The sequence below is a fragment of the Salmo trutta genome, chromosome 18 (assembly GCF_901001165.1).
Source record: "Salmo trutta chromosome 18, fSalTru1.1, whole genome shotgun sequence".
In the NCBI taxonomy this organism is placed as follows: Eukaryota; Metazoa; Chordata; class Actinopteri; order Salmoniformes; family Salmonidae; genus Salmo; species Salmo trutta.
Window position 1 is genome coordinate 20,647,581 of NC_042974.1, and position 18,344 is coordinate 20,665,924.

General features: G+C 41.1%; 1 protein-coding gene across 1 annotated transcript in view; it reads left to right on the top strand.

The window, feature by feature from the left end:
• Nucleotides 1–7,113: 7,113 nt before the first annotated feature.
• LOC115152977 (suppressor of fused homolog) overlaps nucleotides 7,114–18,344 on the top strand; it is a 40,905-nt gene continuing 29,674 nt past the window's right edge. The window contains exon 1 of the mRNA XM_029697940.1: nucleotides 7,114–7,614. Coding sequence (XP_029553800.1) covers nucleotides 7,466–7,614 — 149 coding nt within the window. The 5' untranslated portion in view covers nucleotides 7,114–7,465. The remainder of the gene's footprint in view (nucleotides 7,615–18,344) is intronic.

The window sequence follows — 18,344 nt, forward strand, 5'->3', positions numbered from 1 at the left end:
CTCTTGGACAAACAGTAATCAGATGAAGTAACTGTGTTCTCTGGGGTGACTGAAGGGCAGCACAAGGCTGAAATTAACTTGCCGTTCTTGAACGCAGATTGGCAGTTCCAAACTCTACCAGAGACCTGGAATTCCACATGGGTTGTGCGTGCAAGGTATACTAAATTGGAAGGGTTGCAGCCAAGGGATGGGAAGCATCTTTAATTAAAGGCAACAGGGAGCGAACAGGTATTGAAAACTCACACATAGTTGCCAATGCTACAAAAGAGCAAAGTGAGATAATCAGAAAATAACTAGGTAAGATACCAAGAAAATGTGTCTCCTTGCCTATGTAACAGACACATTTGGGAAACTGAACGAACTGATCGCAAACATGCAGGGGAAACATTATGCAGTGGATTCAGAGGTAAGAATTCTCTTTGTCGAGGGAGTATTTCAAAAGCGAACCCTGCCCACTTCCCTCGGCTGTGTGTTTCCAACAGAAAACAGCATCAGTAAGTGTCTCACACAAGCGATGACTGCTCACCCCCAACGCTTGGAAGAGCACTTTGGGACCTACTTCCCAATACGTTTGACTGTGATCCTGGCTCAGTTGACATGCCAGTAAGTGAAATCAAACAGCTGATCGAGTTGTCAAGTCACCAAATCCATTCACGGGTCACTATGGCGGAGTTTTGGTTCCTGATGACTCAGGCCTCTTTCTGTAGCTCTGACTTTCCGACCTGAAAATCACTGACGTCATGATATTACCTCGTATTTTTCTGAGTTCCCAGTTGTCTTGAAAGCACCATCAGTGCTCTCGTTTGCATCAAAACCTAATATCGATCCAGGTTGGATTTGACAGCAGAGATGAGGTGCGAACTGTCGACCACGCCCCCTGACTTTGAGAAGTTGTGACACGACATACATCAAGCACACCCATCTCATTAGTGGTGGTGGTATAAGATACATTATGTCAGACTAATTTGCAATTGACTCATCATAGCCCCACATTAAAAGTATGTGATGGTGAGTTGAGTCCTGGGGTCACTGATGCTATAAGAGGTGTGTAGACAGATGAAAATGTGAATCAATATAAATTAATGTTACCTTGTATTGTTTGGATTCTTTCAATAGTTAATAAAAAGCTATGAATGTTGATATATTTTATTGTACTGTAAGTGCCATGAATTTATTGTTACAGGGAATCTGTTATTTTTGTTTGTCAGGCGGTGGATAGTTCAAAGAGGGAGCAACACAAGGTTGTACCCATATCATTTAAATTGAGTTGATTAGAATCTGGTGTGTTTTCCTGTCTTTTGTTTTAACAAAGTGCAAATACATTTTAATTCAGGTTGGGCGTGAGTTTGCTTGAATTTGGTTAAAAGGACAGTGAATTTGTTCATACATTGAGAACTTGCTACTGTCGTGACGTGACTCATTAATTTGATGACTATTATTTATTGAATCAGTTAACTATGTTTAATTGTTACCTGATTAAATTGTTCATTAGGGGCACCATGGAATAAGTTGTTTATAAATGTACCATTTCCCGAATTAAACTAAAGATATGTTATATATCGATAAGTCACTTGTTAATCATTACCTCATATCAATCTCATTCTGAATGTTGCGGACTACTTGAATCTGCACAAACCAGTGTCTTACTGATCATTCCGTACCACACAAATTGATTTGATTGTTTATTTTCTAATAAACCAAATGATAACACAGGATACACACACACGGTATAGGTTATTGATTAAAAAAACTGGTCCCTAGCGGACTAACACAATATGACACTTGTTACAAAAGATGGAGAGTTAAAGAGAGAGAGAGAGAGAGAGAGAGAGAGAGAGAAAGAGAGAGAGACAACACTTGGATACATTTGGGAACTACGCTCACAGTAATTCTTATACCTTGCCCCGAACTGCCGACCGTTTGGGTAAGAAGTAATGCATGTATTTACGTGTTGAAGGTCTTCGTTGTGTATCTCTGTTAGACCCAGGCCTTCGTGAAAAGGGTTCCGCTTCGTGAAAAGTGTTCGATTGGGCCTTCTCCTTAGTTCGTAAGTGTAAGCTCTGATTGTCCACAAGAGGTCACAATGTCCTTCTCCTTAGTTGTCTTTGTTTACTTTCACTCGTTCTGGAAGAGTGGTCTTCTGAGGTCAGCTAATCAGCTGTGTCGGTGTTCCACAGAGTTGTGATGGGAGCAGTGTAGTCGATGATGATTTGAAGAGAATAACTGGATGGTCCTACTTAAATTCACTTTCTTAGATACAGTACTTTAGAACAGCTACTCAACCGTAACATTGCTTGTTAGAGGCTACTTTGTCGTCTTCAACTTGATTTTCAGGGTCGTGACCAATGGAGACCTAGCTGCAGCTTGAGTCCTTCTAGTCTGGTATGTTAATTCATAACTCAGTATTTTGTACACTTGGGTAAAAGGGTAAAAAGGAGCGTTTCCGTCATACGGACACGCTCTCTGAGCTCCCTCGGGCATGGCTAGTTATGGAGAAAAACATCATCAAAAACTATGTTCTCGTTAGAAAACTAAAATCACATTCCTATCTTAACAGAAATATTCTCTTCATCCTTGATATTTCCTACACAGCGTAAAAGATGTAAACCTGATATACACAGTGTGAAAGCTCTTCAAGTTACAATATCACCTTTAGACCATTTTTAATGACGTCACAAAATATACATACATTTCCCATATCTCTCCTCATTCCCCACATTCGGATGTTATGTTGAAATATATTGTCCCAGTGTTCACTTTTGGACGTTAGAGTTTTTGGGCTGCAAAATGTCTCTGTAACAAAGAGACATTCCAATCCCCATACAGAGACCAAAAAGAGTCATCTGCTGCATACAACTTATGATTGGTGTGAGGTGTCATAAAACCCCCACACCAATCCCTCCTCCCCTCTGCGGTGAGAGGGATCTATAGACGTTGCTCCATTGTAACCTGATCTTTGGATCCCCACAGGACAGTCATGACACTACCAAGCTCCTGTTTGTTTCAGACACACATAGTTTTTGTTCTTAAAGATTATTCTGAACTGAACACACGTGTAACTTCGTTAAGTCTTAGCCTATTGGTGATAGTCATTTACTCTGTGTTATTCTGTAATGTATCATGTATTTCATGTAATGTATCATGTATTTCATGTACACTGTTAAACATATGGCCAGTATACACCCAAGCCAGGCCTATCTGAAATACGAAAATGATCAATCAAATCGCCAGGTAGCCTATTGTTCTAAGCGAAGATGAGTCAGTAGTAGATTGCTAAACTATATTTTATAAAATGACACAGGGCGAGACCCAGATGCAGATGGTTCGAGTCTCTGATATTTATTAAAATACAAGGGGCAGGTCGAGGACAGGGAGAAGTTCCTTAACTAGGTCAGAGTCAAAAAGGTACAGGGCGGCAGGCAGGCTCGAGGTCAGGGCAGACTGATAAGGTCAGAACCAGGAGGGCTAGGAAAACAGACTAGGCGACACAGGAACACGGTGAAACACACACTGGTAGGCTTGACAAGACGACTGGCAACAGACAAACAGAGAACACAGGTATAAATGCACTGGGGATCATGGTGGAAGATGGGTGACACCTGGAGGGGGATGGAGACAAGCACAAAGACAGGTGAAACAGATCAGGGTGTGACAATTTTATATGGATAATGCCTACTGTGTTTGCCAGGCCAAACTGTTGGAAATAAAATAAGTTATTTCTCATCACTGACATGGATATGCGCATCCAATGCTAATGACTGGTCATTGGTCAACAATCAAGATGTTACATTTTTTTAGGTTCTGAAGCATAATGAGGATTTATTGATGACTTGCGTGCAGTGGGTTCAGAACAACAATAACAAAAAAGTTATACCACCACCGAAAAGGAGAATGGAAAGGCAAAGGGGCATGTGCTATGCAAAGGTAGACCCCTATCTGTGCATGTGCCTGCTATGATGATCCAAAACAGTTTCAAGTTGAAGTGGATTTACAAAGGATTTAAATGGACATGTAAAATCTGATTTTATGAAGTATCAATAACTCAGCCATCTCTTAACCAATCCCTCAACTAAGATAAGAGATGTACCATGGCCATGCCGAATTTGGTGTAATTTGGACCTATTGTTCATGAGAATACATTTTTCAAAGGTTTTCCAAAATGTCCAAGATGGAAGAAAATCTATTCTGACGGACCTTATGGGTCATTGAGGCAAATTTGTTCAGCATGAGGAAAGATGGGTCATTGAGTCAAATTTGTTCAGCATGAGGAAAGACACTGACATGCACAGTTTTAAGTCTCCAGGTCAAACGGGGCAGCGGATATGAGGTTTTAAGTGAGATTGCTTACAACACCGCCACCTATAGGCCCATTGGTGCCATTATTTTTGACCAAGCTACGATTGGCCAGTAGTTTCTGTGTGCCAAATTAGAAAAAAAGTTACCAATCTATGTTTGAGTTATTTGACCATGTCAAGAAAAACATCTAAGAATAGCAATAGGTTTCCCAGCGAACTAATTATATCACTGCCAAAGTTTTGGCTTTTTATTTAACTAGGTAAGTCAGTTAAGAACAAATTCTTATTTACAATGATGGCCTAACCCAGACGACGCTGGGCCAATTGTGCGCCACCCTATGGGACTCCCAATCACGGCCGGTTGTGATACAGCCTGGAATCAAACCAGGGTCTGTAGTGACACCTCTTGCACTGAGATGCAGTGCCTTAGACCGCTGCGCCACTCAGGAGACTTGATATCATAGCCATGCATTTCTGGAATATTGCATTTGAGCAAAGATGCAAATGTATGTACATGCATCTCTGGGAAACATTTTAAGGCAGGGATAGGCAACTCCAGTCCTTGGGGGCCAGAGTTGTGTGGTGTCACACTCTTCTCCCATCCCTAGCAAACGCAGCTGATTAAACTAATTGCATTCTAAACTGAAGATCATGATTAGTTGATTATTGGAGTCAGGTGTGTTAGCTGGTGCTGTGACACCAATCAGGTCCCCCGAGGACTGGAGATGCCATCCCTGTTTTAAGGCATTACATGCATTTTAGGAAATATGCAAATGTATCTTCATGTATTTCGATTAGCTTTTAAATATATTGAAATCTATTATATTTTTTTGCTGGCTAAATTCCCAAAATGGCCCTCATACCCTTTTAATGTCTATGCTCATACCATCATGGGAACCAAATCATCTCCAGCTTCATCCCCTCTCCTCCCCGCTGTAACTCTTTTCGCCAGGCATTGGAGAAAATCTGATATCAACTTTGGAGGGGACAATTACATGAAATTTTCTCAAGAGCAATTCCTGAGGGGGACACCAAAAGTAGTGCTGTAACACATAGCCTACATTGTAATATGGTAAATGTATATTGAGGAACCAAAGAAATAAGGTGTTTGCCGTACTCCTAACTACCAGTACCCAAAACTACACAACTAATCACAACAGCAATACCATTGCCTTTAACAAATCTTAGTTCAGTCACCAGTTTAAGTTGAGAGTGGGGGTATCCATGGCATTTTCCAATTATGTTCCTATTTTACAAGTCAAAAAAATTGAGAACCTTTCATAATGTTGCCAAACAAAGACTCAACAAACTTACCTGAGACTCCCTGTCTCTGCCAGTCTGTCCCTGCATATCTGTCCCCAACTCTGCTGTCTGTGTGCCATCTGTTGCCTGCTCTGCCTAATGACATCATTGTGAAACATTTCCATTAGAATTTCATTTCTTTCTTATGAACATTTTATCAACTAGTCTTTGAGATATTAGGCTACTAGGGTTCTTACTATGCGTTTTGGTGTATAGAAAAATACTCTGATGTCCGTCTTTTATTTTTCTGCCATTTTTCTACCTGGCTGGCTGGCTGGCTACACACACACACAGTGTGTAGGTTATTTACAGTAGGAGATGGGCTTCTATCATCTTATCTTTTATCATTCTATTTGGGCTTCGATCTAAAAGGTAGCTAGCAAATGTGAAACGGATTAAAATGACAAGAGTTGACAGCTGTATGAGTTCACCATTTACACAACATATGCTGCAACCTTTTGTAATTTTAATAGTTTGTTTCATATTGGCTGGCTTCCAACAATAGCTGAATTTGCAAAGCTAGCGAGCACCAATTCAGTTTCAGTGGTGTTTGCTATAATCTTTGCTACCCGGGTTAAATAAAGGTGAAATAAAATAAATAAATAAAAGTTCACTTGCGACAATTTAGCTTTGGCAACGAGACCATTAAATATATTTAAGACAATGGTAGAAGAGAGTGTAGTTCTGTTCAGTTTGGATTTCAGTTTATCGCTAACCTTATCACAGGGACTTTGAAGCACTAACTTACATCATCTGCATGCTGATTCCATCTTTGACGACGCCACATAAATGGAATAGGTACTAGCTAGCTTAATAGTTAATATTTGCACACTAGCTCTGCATATTCAGCTAGTGTGTGTGCGCGATTGACTGGATTAACCTCACGTCAATTACGTGCATTGAGTGCCTTTCAGACAGTAGATACGACCTCTCTGTTACCTAGCAAGCTAAGGAACTGGCAGTGGATCAAACCATTGTGAGGCAAAGGGTGGGGGGTTGCAATCTTTTGAAACTTAAAAACGCGCTATTAAGTGTCTATAATCAGCACAATTGCTTTCATTGCGTATTATTAATATTATTTAAATTACATAGTTATGTTTCAGTGATATATTGGGGGGGAAAAATCATATTTTTCCCATAATGGGGGGGTCGTGTCCCCCCCGTCCCCCCTGGGATTTCCGCCCCTGTCGCCAGGTCGTTGCCTTGTAAAATAATGGTAAATAACTTTGCATTGGAAATAAATATGATATCTGGTATTGAACATGTATTTTCTTAGGTGCGAAAATAACTGCAACATTCAGAACTTTTCACCCTCCAAAATAAACACACATTATGATCAATTGAAATGTGATCAAAAACTTGAGGAAAAGTTTTTCATGTTCTTGCGAATGGGTCTCAGGTAATGATTGACAATTGTTCAGCCAACCACAACTCTGTATTTGAAACCGCCTACCCAAGAATGGCACTTTGATTGGATTGAGGTAACGTCACTCAATTAGTGGCGCATGTCCCGTAACCCCGGGTGAGTGGATGTCTCACTGAAGACCAATTGAATGATCTAAAATTATGAAAACTGCGTACAAACGGGGCACCGGGACATGCAAAACGAACTTGACAGGTCCTCCGTTCCTTTCTACAGCCCAAACCAATGAGGAAAAGTTTTCATAGGTGGGAGCGAACAACAGTGAGTGGGGATAACAATTGTGGGGCGACAGTTTACTTTTGCTTGTAAACAATATCAACAATTCAAAATACAGTTACTGTTGTCCCATCAACCAACAGTAAGCCGAGGGATTCTCCCTTAACTTCCCGGAGAAAGTAATTTGTGTTGCCCTTGGAGGTATTCCCAGCTTTCTGAAGCAGTAGGGATGGACGAGGTGCGGCCTACCAGCGGACCAGTAGCCCCCGGCCTGGCGTCACTCTTCCCCCCGGGTCTGCAGGCAATCTACGGGGAATGCAGGCGCCTCTACCCCGACCAGGCCAACCCCTTACAAGTTACAGCCATTGTAAAATACTGGTGAGTAGGTAACGTCTTCTGGATACATAACTTTGTAAACTAGCTAAGTTAACTCAGTTAGATAACAACCTTCCAAGGTAACAGGATACGGCGAGAAAGTTAACTAGCTAAGTTAGCTAGTAGCCTAAAACTCAACGATTTACGATTGAGTTGAGTGGCGACTTTTTATTGCATCAAATATAAGACATTGAGTTCAGTAACATCAAAGACAAACAAAAACATACTATTGTTATGACAACGTAAGAGAAAGTAACAAATAATTTTTTTTGTCACATGTGCCGTATACAACATGTTTAGACCTGAGTGAAATGCTTACTTACAAGCCCTTAACCAACACAACACAATTTGTAGAAAAATAAGTGTTAAGTAAAAAATGTATAATTAAAAAATAAAATAACAAATAATTAAAGAGTAGCAGTAAAATAACACTAGCGAGGCTATATACACAGGGAACCAGTACAATGTGCGGGGACACCGGTTAGTCGTGGTAATAAACTCAGCAAAAAAAGAAATGTCCCTTTTTTCAGGACCCTGTCTTTCAAAGATAATTAGTAAAAATCCAAATAACTTCACAGATCTTCATTGTAAAGGGTTTAAACACTGTTTCCCAAGCTTGTTCAATGAACTATAAACAATTAATGAACATGCATTTACATGCACCTGTGGAACGGTTGTTAAGACACTAACGTCTGCAATTAAGGTCATAGTTATGAAGACTTAGGACACTAAAGAGGCCTTTCTACTGACTCTGAAAAACATCAAAAGAAAGATGCCCAAGGTCCCTGCTCATCTGCGCGAACATGCCTTAGGCATGCTGCAAGTAGGCATGAGGACTGAAGATGTGACCAGGGCAGTAAATTGCAATATCCGTACTGTGAGACGTCTAAGACAGCGCTACAGGGAGACAGGACGGACAGCTGATCATCCTCGCAGTGGCAGACAACATGTAGCAACACCTGCACAGGATCGGTACATCCGAACATCACACCTGCGGGACAGGTACAGGATGGCAACAGCTGGCTGAGTTACACCAGGAACGCACAGTCCCTCCATCAGTGCTCATACTGTCCACAATAGGCTGAGAGAGGCTGGACTGAGGGCTTGTAAGCCTGTTGTTGTAAGGCAGGTCCTCACCAGACATCACCGGCAACAACGTTGCCTATGGGCACAAACCCACCGCCGCTGGACCAGATAGGTCTGGCAAAAAGTGCTCTTCACTGACGAGTCACGGTTTTGTCGCACCGGGGGTGATGGTCGGATTTACGTTTATCGTCGACGGAATGAGCGTTACACCGAGGCCTGTACTCTGTAGCGGGATTGATTTGGAGGTGGAGGGTCTGTAATGGTCTGGGGCGGTGTGTCACAGCATCATCGGACTGAGCTGGTTGTCATTGCAGGCACTCTCAACGCTGTGCATTACAGGGAAGACATCCTCCTCCCTTATGTGGTACCCTTCCTGCAGGCTCATCCTGACATGACCCTCCAGCATGACAATGCCACAAGCCATACTGCTTGTTCTGTGTGTGATTTCCTGCAAGACAGGAATGTCAGTGTTCTGCCATGGCCAGCGACGAGCCCGGATCTCTATCCCATTGAGCACGCCTGGGACCTGTTTGATCGGAGGGTGAGGGCAAGTGCAAGGGCCGTTGCCCCCCCCCCCCCCCCCCCAGAAATGTCTGGGAACTTGCAGGTGCCTTGGTGGAAGAGTGGGGTAACATCTCACAGCAAGAACTGTCAAATCTGGTGCAGTCCATGAGGAGATGCACTGCAGTACTTAATGCAGCTGGTGGCCGCACCAGATACCGACTTACTTTTGATTTTGACTCCCCCCACCCCCCTTTGTTCAGAGACACATTATTAAATTTCTGGTAGTCACATGTCTGTTGAACTTGTTCAGTTTATGTCTCAGTAGTTGAATTTTATGTTCATACAAATATTTACACATGTTAAGTTGCAGTTGACAGTAAGAGGATGTTTCTTTTTTTGCTGAGTTTATTTACATGTAGGTGGAGTTAGTGACTGCACACATAATAAACTGAGAGTAACAGCAGTGTAAAGGAGGGGAGAAATGCAAATAGTTTGGGTAGCCATTTGATTAGCTATAAAAGGAGTATTATGCCTTGGGGTAGAAGCTGTGAAGTCTTTTGGACCTAGACTTGGCGCTCCGCTACCACTTGCCGTAGCAGAGAGAACAGTCTATGACAACGGCGGCTGTAGTCTCTCACAATTTTTAGGGCTTTTCGCTGACAATGCTTGGTATAGAGGTCCAGGGTGGCAGGAAGCTTGGCCCTGGTGATGTACTGGGCCGTACGCACTAGCCTCTGTAGTGCCTTGCGGTCGAAAGCCGAGCAGTTGCCACACCAGGCAGTGACGCAACCAGTCAGGATGCTCTCAATGGTGCTGTTGTAGAACCTTTTGAGGATTTGAGGACCCATGCCAAAACTTTTCAGTCTCCTGAGGGGGAATAGGCTTTGTTGTGCCCTCTTCATTACTTTCTTGGTGTGTTTGGACCATGATAGTTCGTTAATGATGTGGACACCAAGGAACTTAACTCTCAACCTGCTCCACTTCAGCCCAGTTGTTGAGAATGTAGGCGTGCTCGGTCCTCCTTTTCCTGTAGTCCATAATCATCTCCTTTGTCTTGATCACATTGAGGAAGAGGTTGTTGTCCTGACAACACATGACCAGGTCTTTGTCCTCCTCCCTAAATGCTGTCTCATCGTTGTCAGTGATTAGGCCTACCGCTGTTTTCATCAGCAAACTTAATGATGGTTTTGGAGTCATTCCTGGCCATGCAGTCATGAGTGAGCAGGGAGTACAGGAGGGGACTGAACACTCACCCCTGAGAGGCCACCCGTGTTGAGGATCAGCGTGGCGGATGTGTTGTTACCTACCCTTACCACCTGGGTGTGGCCTGTCAGGAAGTCCAGGATGCAGTTGCAGAGTGAGGTGTTCAGTCCCAGGGTCCTTAGCTTAGTGATGAGCTTTGAGGGCACTATGGTGTTGAACGCTGAGCTGTAATAAATGAATAGCATTCTCACATGGGTGTTCCTTTTGTCCAGGTGGGAAAGGGCAATGTTGAGTGCAATAGAGATTGGGGTGGGTATGCAAATTGGATTGACTCTAGGGTCTCTGGGATAATGGTGTTGTGAGACATGACCAGCCTTTCAAAGCACTTCATGGCTACAGACGTGAGTGCTACGGGGCGGTAGTCATTTATGCAGGTTACCTATGTGTTGTTGGGACAGGGACTATGGTGGTCTGCTTGAAACATGTTGGTATTACAGACTCTGACAGAGAGGTTGAAAATGTCAGTGAAGACACTTGCCAGTTGGTCAGCGCATGCTCGGAGTACACGTCCTAGTAATCCGTCTGGCCCTGCGGCCTTGTGAGTGTTGACCTGTTTAAAGGTTTTACTCACATCGGCTACGGAGACTGTGATTACAGTCGCCCGGAACAGCTGATGCTCTCATGCATGTTTCAGTGTTGCTTGCCTCAACGCGGGCATATAAGTAGTTTAACTCATCTGGTAGGCTCGTGTCACTGGGAAGCTTGCGGCTGTGCTTCCCTTTTGTAGTCTGTAATAGTTTGCAAGCCCTGCCCCATCGGATGAGTGTCGGAGCCGGTTTAGTACGATTCGATCTTAGTCCTGTATTGAAGCTTCGCCTGTGGTGGTTCATTGGAGGGCATAGCAGGATTTCTTATAAGCGTCTGGGTTAGTCTCCCACTCCTTGAAAGCGGTAGCTCTAGCCTTAACCTCTATGGGACCGGCGGGACGAATTCGTCCCACCTACGTAACAGCCAGTTGAATCCTGTGGCGCGATTTTTAAAACGTTTGAAATGCTATTACTTCAATTTCTCAAACATATGACTATTTTACAGCTATTTAAAGACAAGACTCTCGTTAATCTAACCACACTGTCCGATTTCAAAAAGGCTTTACAATGAAAGCAAAACATTAGATTATGTCAGCAGAGTACCCAGCCAGAAGTAATCAGACACCCATTTTTCAAGCTAGCATATGTCACAAAAACCCAAACCACAGCTAAATGCAGCACTAACCTTTGATGATCTTCATCAGATGACACACCTAGGACATTGTTATACAATACATGCATGTCTGTTCAATCAAGTTCATATTTATATCAAAAACCAGCTTTTTACATTAGCATGTGATGTTCAGAAAAAGCATACCCCCGCAAACTTCCGGGGAATTTACTAACAATTTACTAAATTACTCATGATAAACGTTCACAAAAAGCATAACAATTATTTTAAGAATTATAGATACATTTCTCCTCTATGCACTCGATATGTCCGATTTTTAAAATAGCTTTTCGGATGAAGCAGATTTTGCAATATTCTAAGTACATAGCCCAGCCATCACGGGCTAGCTATTTAGACACCCACCCAGTTTAGCCTTCACCAAAATCACATTTCCTATAAGAAAAATGGTCTTACCTTTCCTGTTCTTCGTCAGAATGCACTCCCAGGACTTCTACTTCAATAACAAATGTAGGTTTGGTCCCAAATAATCCATCGTTATATCCAAACAGCGGCGTTTTGTTCGTGCGTTCTAGACACTATCAGAATGGTAAATCACGGTCGTGCGCATGGCGCAGAACGTGACAAAAAAATTCTAAATATTCCATTACCGTACTTCGAAGCATGTCAACCGCTGTTTAAAATCAATTTTTATGCCATTAATCTCGTAAAAAAGCGATAATATTCCGACCGGGAATCTGCAATTAGCTAAACAGCCGAAGGAAAATACTGCACGGGGTCGAATCGGGCACGCGCCTAATTCCATTGTCCTCTGATGGGCCACTTGGAAAAGGGGATTCTGTGTTTCAGCCTGAGGCTGCCTCGTCATCGTTCAGGTTTTTCCCGGGTTCTGAGAGCCTATTGGAGCCCTAGGAATTGTCACGTTACAGCTAAGATCCTGACTCTTCAATAAACAGAAGCAAGAACAACAACACCTTGTCAGACAGGGTACTTCCTGCATGAAACCTTGTCAGGTTTTTGCCTGCCATAGGATTTCTGTTATACTCACAGACACCATTCAAACAGTTTTAGAAACTTTAGGGTGTTTTCTATCCAAACCTGAACAATAATATGCATATTCTAGCTTCTGAGTTGGTGTAGGAGGCAGTTAAAAATCGGCGCACATTTTTTCCAAAATTCTCAATACTGCCCCCTAGCCCGTAGAGGTTAAGCTTAGTGCGGATGTTGCCTGTAATCCATGGCTTCTGGTTGGGGTATGTATGTACAGTCACTGTGGGGGAGATGTCATCGATGCACTTATTGATGAAGCCAGTGACTGATGTGGTGTACTCCTCAATGCCATCGGAAGAATCCCAGGACATATTCCAGTCTGTGCTATTAAAACAGTCCAGTAGCTTAGCATCTGCTTCATCTGACCACATTTTTATTGACTGAGTCACTGGTGCTTCCTGTTTTTGCTTGTAAGCAGGAATCAAGAGGATAGAATTATGGTCAGATTTGCCAAATGGAGGGCGAGTGAGAGCTTTGTACACGTCTCTGTGTTTAGTAAAGGTGTTTGAGTTTTTTTCCCCCTCTGGTTGCACATTTAACATGCTATTAGAAATTAGGTTAAATGGATTTAAAAACTAATTTAAGTTTCCTTGCATAAAAGTCCCCGGCCACTAGGACCGCTGCCTTTTATGAGTGTTTTCCTGTTTGCTTATGGCCGTATACAGCTAGCTCATTGAGTGCGGTCTTAGTGTCAGCATCGGTTTGTGGTGGTAAATAGACAGCTATTTACCACCACAAACTCTTTTGGTAAATAGTGTGGTCTACAGCCTATTATGAGATACTCTACCTCAGGCGAGCAAGACCTCGAGACTTGAATAGATTGTCCACCAGCTGTTTACAAATATACATAGATCCTCACCACTTTCTTATTTAATTTTTTTTAGGGGTGTGTCAGCTTACTATTGCGGAAAGATTGTTGCTTCTGTCAATGTAATTGTCTGCATCATTTCCAATCCCCCATATCTTTTTTGGGATATGTGTGTGTGTGTGTGTGTGTACATACCCATACATAAACATTCATACATGCATACATATATACATACTTTTTTTTTTTAGAATATACCTTTATTATTCCCCGCAAAGCCTACCACCCTTCCTCCAATTGGAGTAAACTAATAAACAGTAACACTTAGGCTTCTACCTTCAGTTTATACACATTTAACAAACACAATCTATTTTACAATGGTTATATTTTTTGTTTTTAGTCCTTCCTCTATTTCTGATGTCCATCCAGTTTGATTTATATTTGTAACTGTGCTATTTCACAACATTTCTGAACCTATATACATTTTATAGACCCCGTATGTTTTACATTGGTTATCTTATTAGTCCCACCCTTCAGCTCCATTCAACCGTCCCATCTATCTCTTAACACCATCCATTTTGGATTTCTATTTACCATATATTTTTCAACTGTGCTGTTTCACAAAAGTACTGAACCTTTCTATTCTCATAGTTTCTACAGATTGTAAATTAAATAAATATTTTTGCTAAAATAATTATTAGATTATTGATTGATTGACTATGGCTTTTCAAATCACCCAGTATTGCTATCTGCAGCGTTAGTTCTATGCAAATGTTGCAATTCTTCAGCCATTCCTGGCCCTGTGACCAAAAACGAGCTACATACGGACAGTACCAAAATAAATGATCTAATGAATCTGCCTCCTCGCAGCAAAATCTGCAGGGCTGCGAAGATTGTATCCCCCATATATATAACATTCTATTGGTTGCAAGAATTTTGTATAGTAATTTAAATTGAAAAATGAAAAGTTTTGAATCCGGCGTTGTTTTGAATCCGCCGTTGTTTTGCATGTCAATTCATAAACTATGTGCCATGGAATGGGTACATTGAAAATCTCTTCCCAACTATTTTGCAATTTATATGGCACAGCTGTAAATTTTTTGGTCCTTAAATGAAATGACGTATTTATATATCACACTTTTCTTCAACCATTTATGTTCTTTAATGCAGGGCCGACAGACAAGTTCTTTACTTTTTTCCCCTTCTACTTGTCTCTTCCATTTTTGTGGTAATGCTGCAATTAGTTGGTTGTAATTTTGGGTAGAGCAGACTTTTCCATGTCTGTGTTAGCTGCATGTGTGACGTGACAACCCCAACAGTCCTATTTATGATATCATTCACTAAAATTATACCTTTTTTTAAACATTTCATATATATATTTTTTTAATCAAATAGTATTTTAGTTTAACCACTTTGTTCTGTCTTTTCAGGTGGATTAAACTGAAATTGCAACCAACTTTCTAAGGCTTGTTTAAAAAAATAACAATCTTTTGGAGATTATTTCCATTTCAAACAACTGAAAGGGAGCAGTTGTAATCTGAATGAAGGAAAAAAGGTCATTCTTGAACATGGGGTGAGACATTCCTACCAATTTACTAGAGAACCAGTTTGGATTTAAGTATAACTTTTGTATGACTGATGCCTTTAGTGAGAGGTCTAATGCTTTAATATTTAGTCATTTCTGCCCTCCAAATTCATATTCATTAGATAAATAGGCCCTTTTTAATTTTGTCTGGCTTGCCATTCCAAATAAAATAAATGTTTTGTTCATATAATTTAAAAAGCAGGTCACTAGGTATCGGAAAAACCATAAGCAAATAGGTAAACTGTGATATGACCAAAGAGTTAATCAGAGTGACTTTTCCACAAATAGACAGGTATTTTCTTTTCCGTGGTAGCAAGATCTTATCTATTTTTGTTAACCTCTCTAGGATATTTGGGACGAAATCGTCCCACCTACGTAACAGCCAGGGGAATCCTGTGGCGCGTTATTCAAATACCTTAGAAATGCTATTACTTCAATTTCTCAAACATATGACTATTTTACACCATTTCAAAGACAAGACTCTCGTTAATCTAACCACACTGTCCGATTTCAAAAAGGCTTTACAACGAAAGCAAAACATTAGATTATGTCAGCAGAGTACCCAGCCAGAAATAATCAGACACCCATTTTTCAAGCTAGCATATAATGTCACAAAAAACAAAACCACAGCTAAATGCAGCACTAACTTTTGATGATCTTCATCAGATGACACCCCTAGGACATTGTTATACAATACATGCATGTTTTGTTCAATCAAGTTCATATTTATATCAAAAAACAGCTTTTTACATTAGCATGTGACATTCAGAACTAGCATACCCCCCGCAAACTTCCGGTGAATTTACTAAATTACTCACGATAAACGTTCACAAAAAAACATAATTATTTTAAGAATTATAGATACAGAACTCCTCTATGCACTCGCTATGTCCGATTTTAAAATAGCTTTTCGGTGAAAGCACATTTTGCAATATTCTAAGTAGATAGCCCGGCATCACAGGGCTAGCTATTTACACACCCACCAAGTTTAGCACTCACCAAAGTCAGATTTACTATAAGAAAAATGTTATTACCTTTGCTGTTCTTCGTCAGAATGCACTCCCAGGACTTCTACTTCAATAACAAATGTTGGTTTGGTTCCAAATCATCCATAGTTATATCCAAATAGCGGCGTTTTGTTCGTGCGTTCAAGACACTATCCAAAAGGGTAAACAAGGGTTACGCGCCCGACGCGTTTCGTGACAAAAAAATTCTAAATATTCCATTACCGTACTTCGAAGCATGTCAACCGCTGTTTAAAATCAATTTTTATGCAATTTTTCTCGTAAAAAAGCGATAATATTCCGACCGGGAAAGCGTGTTTACGTTCAAAGAGAGAGAAAATAAAAACATGGGATCCCCTCGTGCACGAGCCTCAGTCTGATGGTCCTCTGATCGGCCACTTAACCAAGGCACTAATGTTTTTCAGCCAGCGGCTGGAATTACATCATTCAGCTTTTTCCCGGGTTCTGAGAGCCTATGGGAGCCGTAGGAAGTGTCACGTTACAGCAAAGATCCTAAGTTTTCAATAAACAAGAGCCAAGAAGCTCAAGGAATGGTCAGAGAGGGTACTTCCTGTAAGGAATCTTCAGCTTTTTGCCTGCCATATGAGTTCTGTTATACTCACAGACACCATTCAAACAGTTTTAGAAACGTTAGGGTGTTTTCTATCCAAAGCCAATAATTATATGCATATTCTAGTTTCTGGGCAGTAGTAATAACCAGATTAAATCGTGTACGTTTTTTATCCGGCCGTGTAAATACTGCCACCTAGCCCTAACAACCTCTTACATCTAGATGTTCCGCTAGCGGAACGTCTGCTCCAATATCCAATGATGGGCGGGGCGCGAAATACAAACTCCTCTAAAATCCGAAAACTTCCACTTTTCAAACATATGACTATTTTACAGCTATTTAAAGACAAGACTCTCCTTTATCTAACCACACTGTCCGATTTCAAAAGGCTTTACAGCGAAAGCAAAACATTAGATTATGTCAGCAGAGTACCCAGCCAGAAATAATCAGACACCCATTTTTCAAGCTAGCATATAATGTCACAAAAAACAAAACCACAGCTAAATGCAGCACTAACCTTTTATGATCTTCATCAGATGACACACCTAGGACATTATGTTATACAATACATGCATGTCTGTTCAATCAAGTTCATATTTATATCAAAAACCAGCTTTTTACATTAGCATGTGACGTTCAGAACTAGCATTCCCACCGAACACTTCCGGTGAATTTACTAAATTACTCACGATAAACGTTCACAAAAAGCATAACAATTATTTTAAGAATTATAGATACAGAACTCCTCTATGCACTCGATATATCCGATTTTAAAATAGCTTTTCGGATGAAGCACATTTTGCAATATTCTAAGTACATAGCCTGGCATCACAGGGCTAGCTATTTAGACACCCAACCAGTTTAGCCTTCACCAAAATCACATTTCCTATAAGAAAAATGGTCTTACCTTTCTTGTTCTTCGTCAGAATGCACTCCCAGGACTTCTACTTCAATAACAAATGTAGGTTTGGTCCCAAATAATCCATCGTTATATTCCATCAACGACGTTTTGTTCTTGCGTTCTAGACACTATCAGAATGCTAAATTACGGTCGCGCGCATGGCACATTTTGTGACTAAAAAATTCTAAATATTCCATTACCGTACTTCGAAGCATGTCAACCGCTGTTTAAAACCAATTTTTATGCAATTTATCTCGTAGAAAAGCAATAATATTCCGACCGGGAATCTGCATGCCTGTAGACTGAGGGAAAAACCGAAAGCCGGGGGCGGGTCGTGAGCGTAAGCATTTCCCCACTGAGAGACCACTTAGCTTTTGCTCTCCTTTGTTTCAGCCAGGGCTTTGAATTACGTCATTCCTGTTTTTCCCGGGCTCTGAGACCCCATTGGAGCCGTGGGAAGTGTCACGTAACAGCAGAGATCCTTAGTTTTTGGAAGAGATGTCAAAGAAAGCAAATAAATGGTCAGACGGTACTTCCTGAACAGAACCTTCTCAGGTTTTTGCCTGCCATAGGAGTTCTGTTATACTCACAGACACCATTCAAACAGTTTTAGAAACTTTAGGGTGTTTTCTATCCAAATCAAACAATTATATGCATATTCTAGTTTCTGGGCAGGAGTAATAACCAGATTAAATCGGGTACGTTTTTATCCGGACGTGAAAATACTGCCCCCTAGCCATAAGAGGTTATTAGTCCTGCCCAGAAACTAGAATATGCATATAATCATTAGCTTTGGATAGAAAACACTC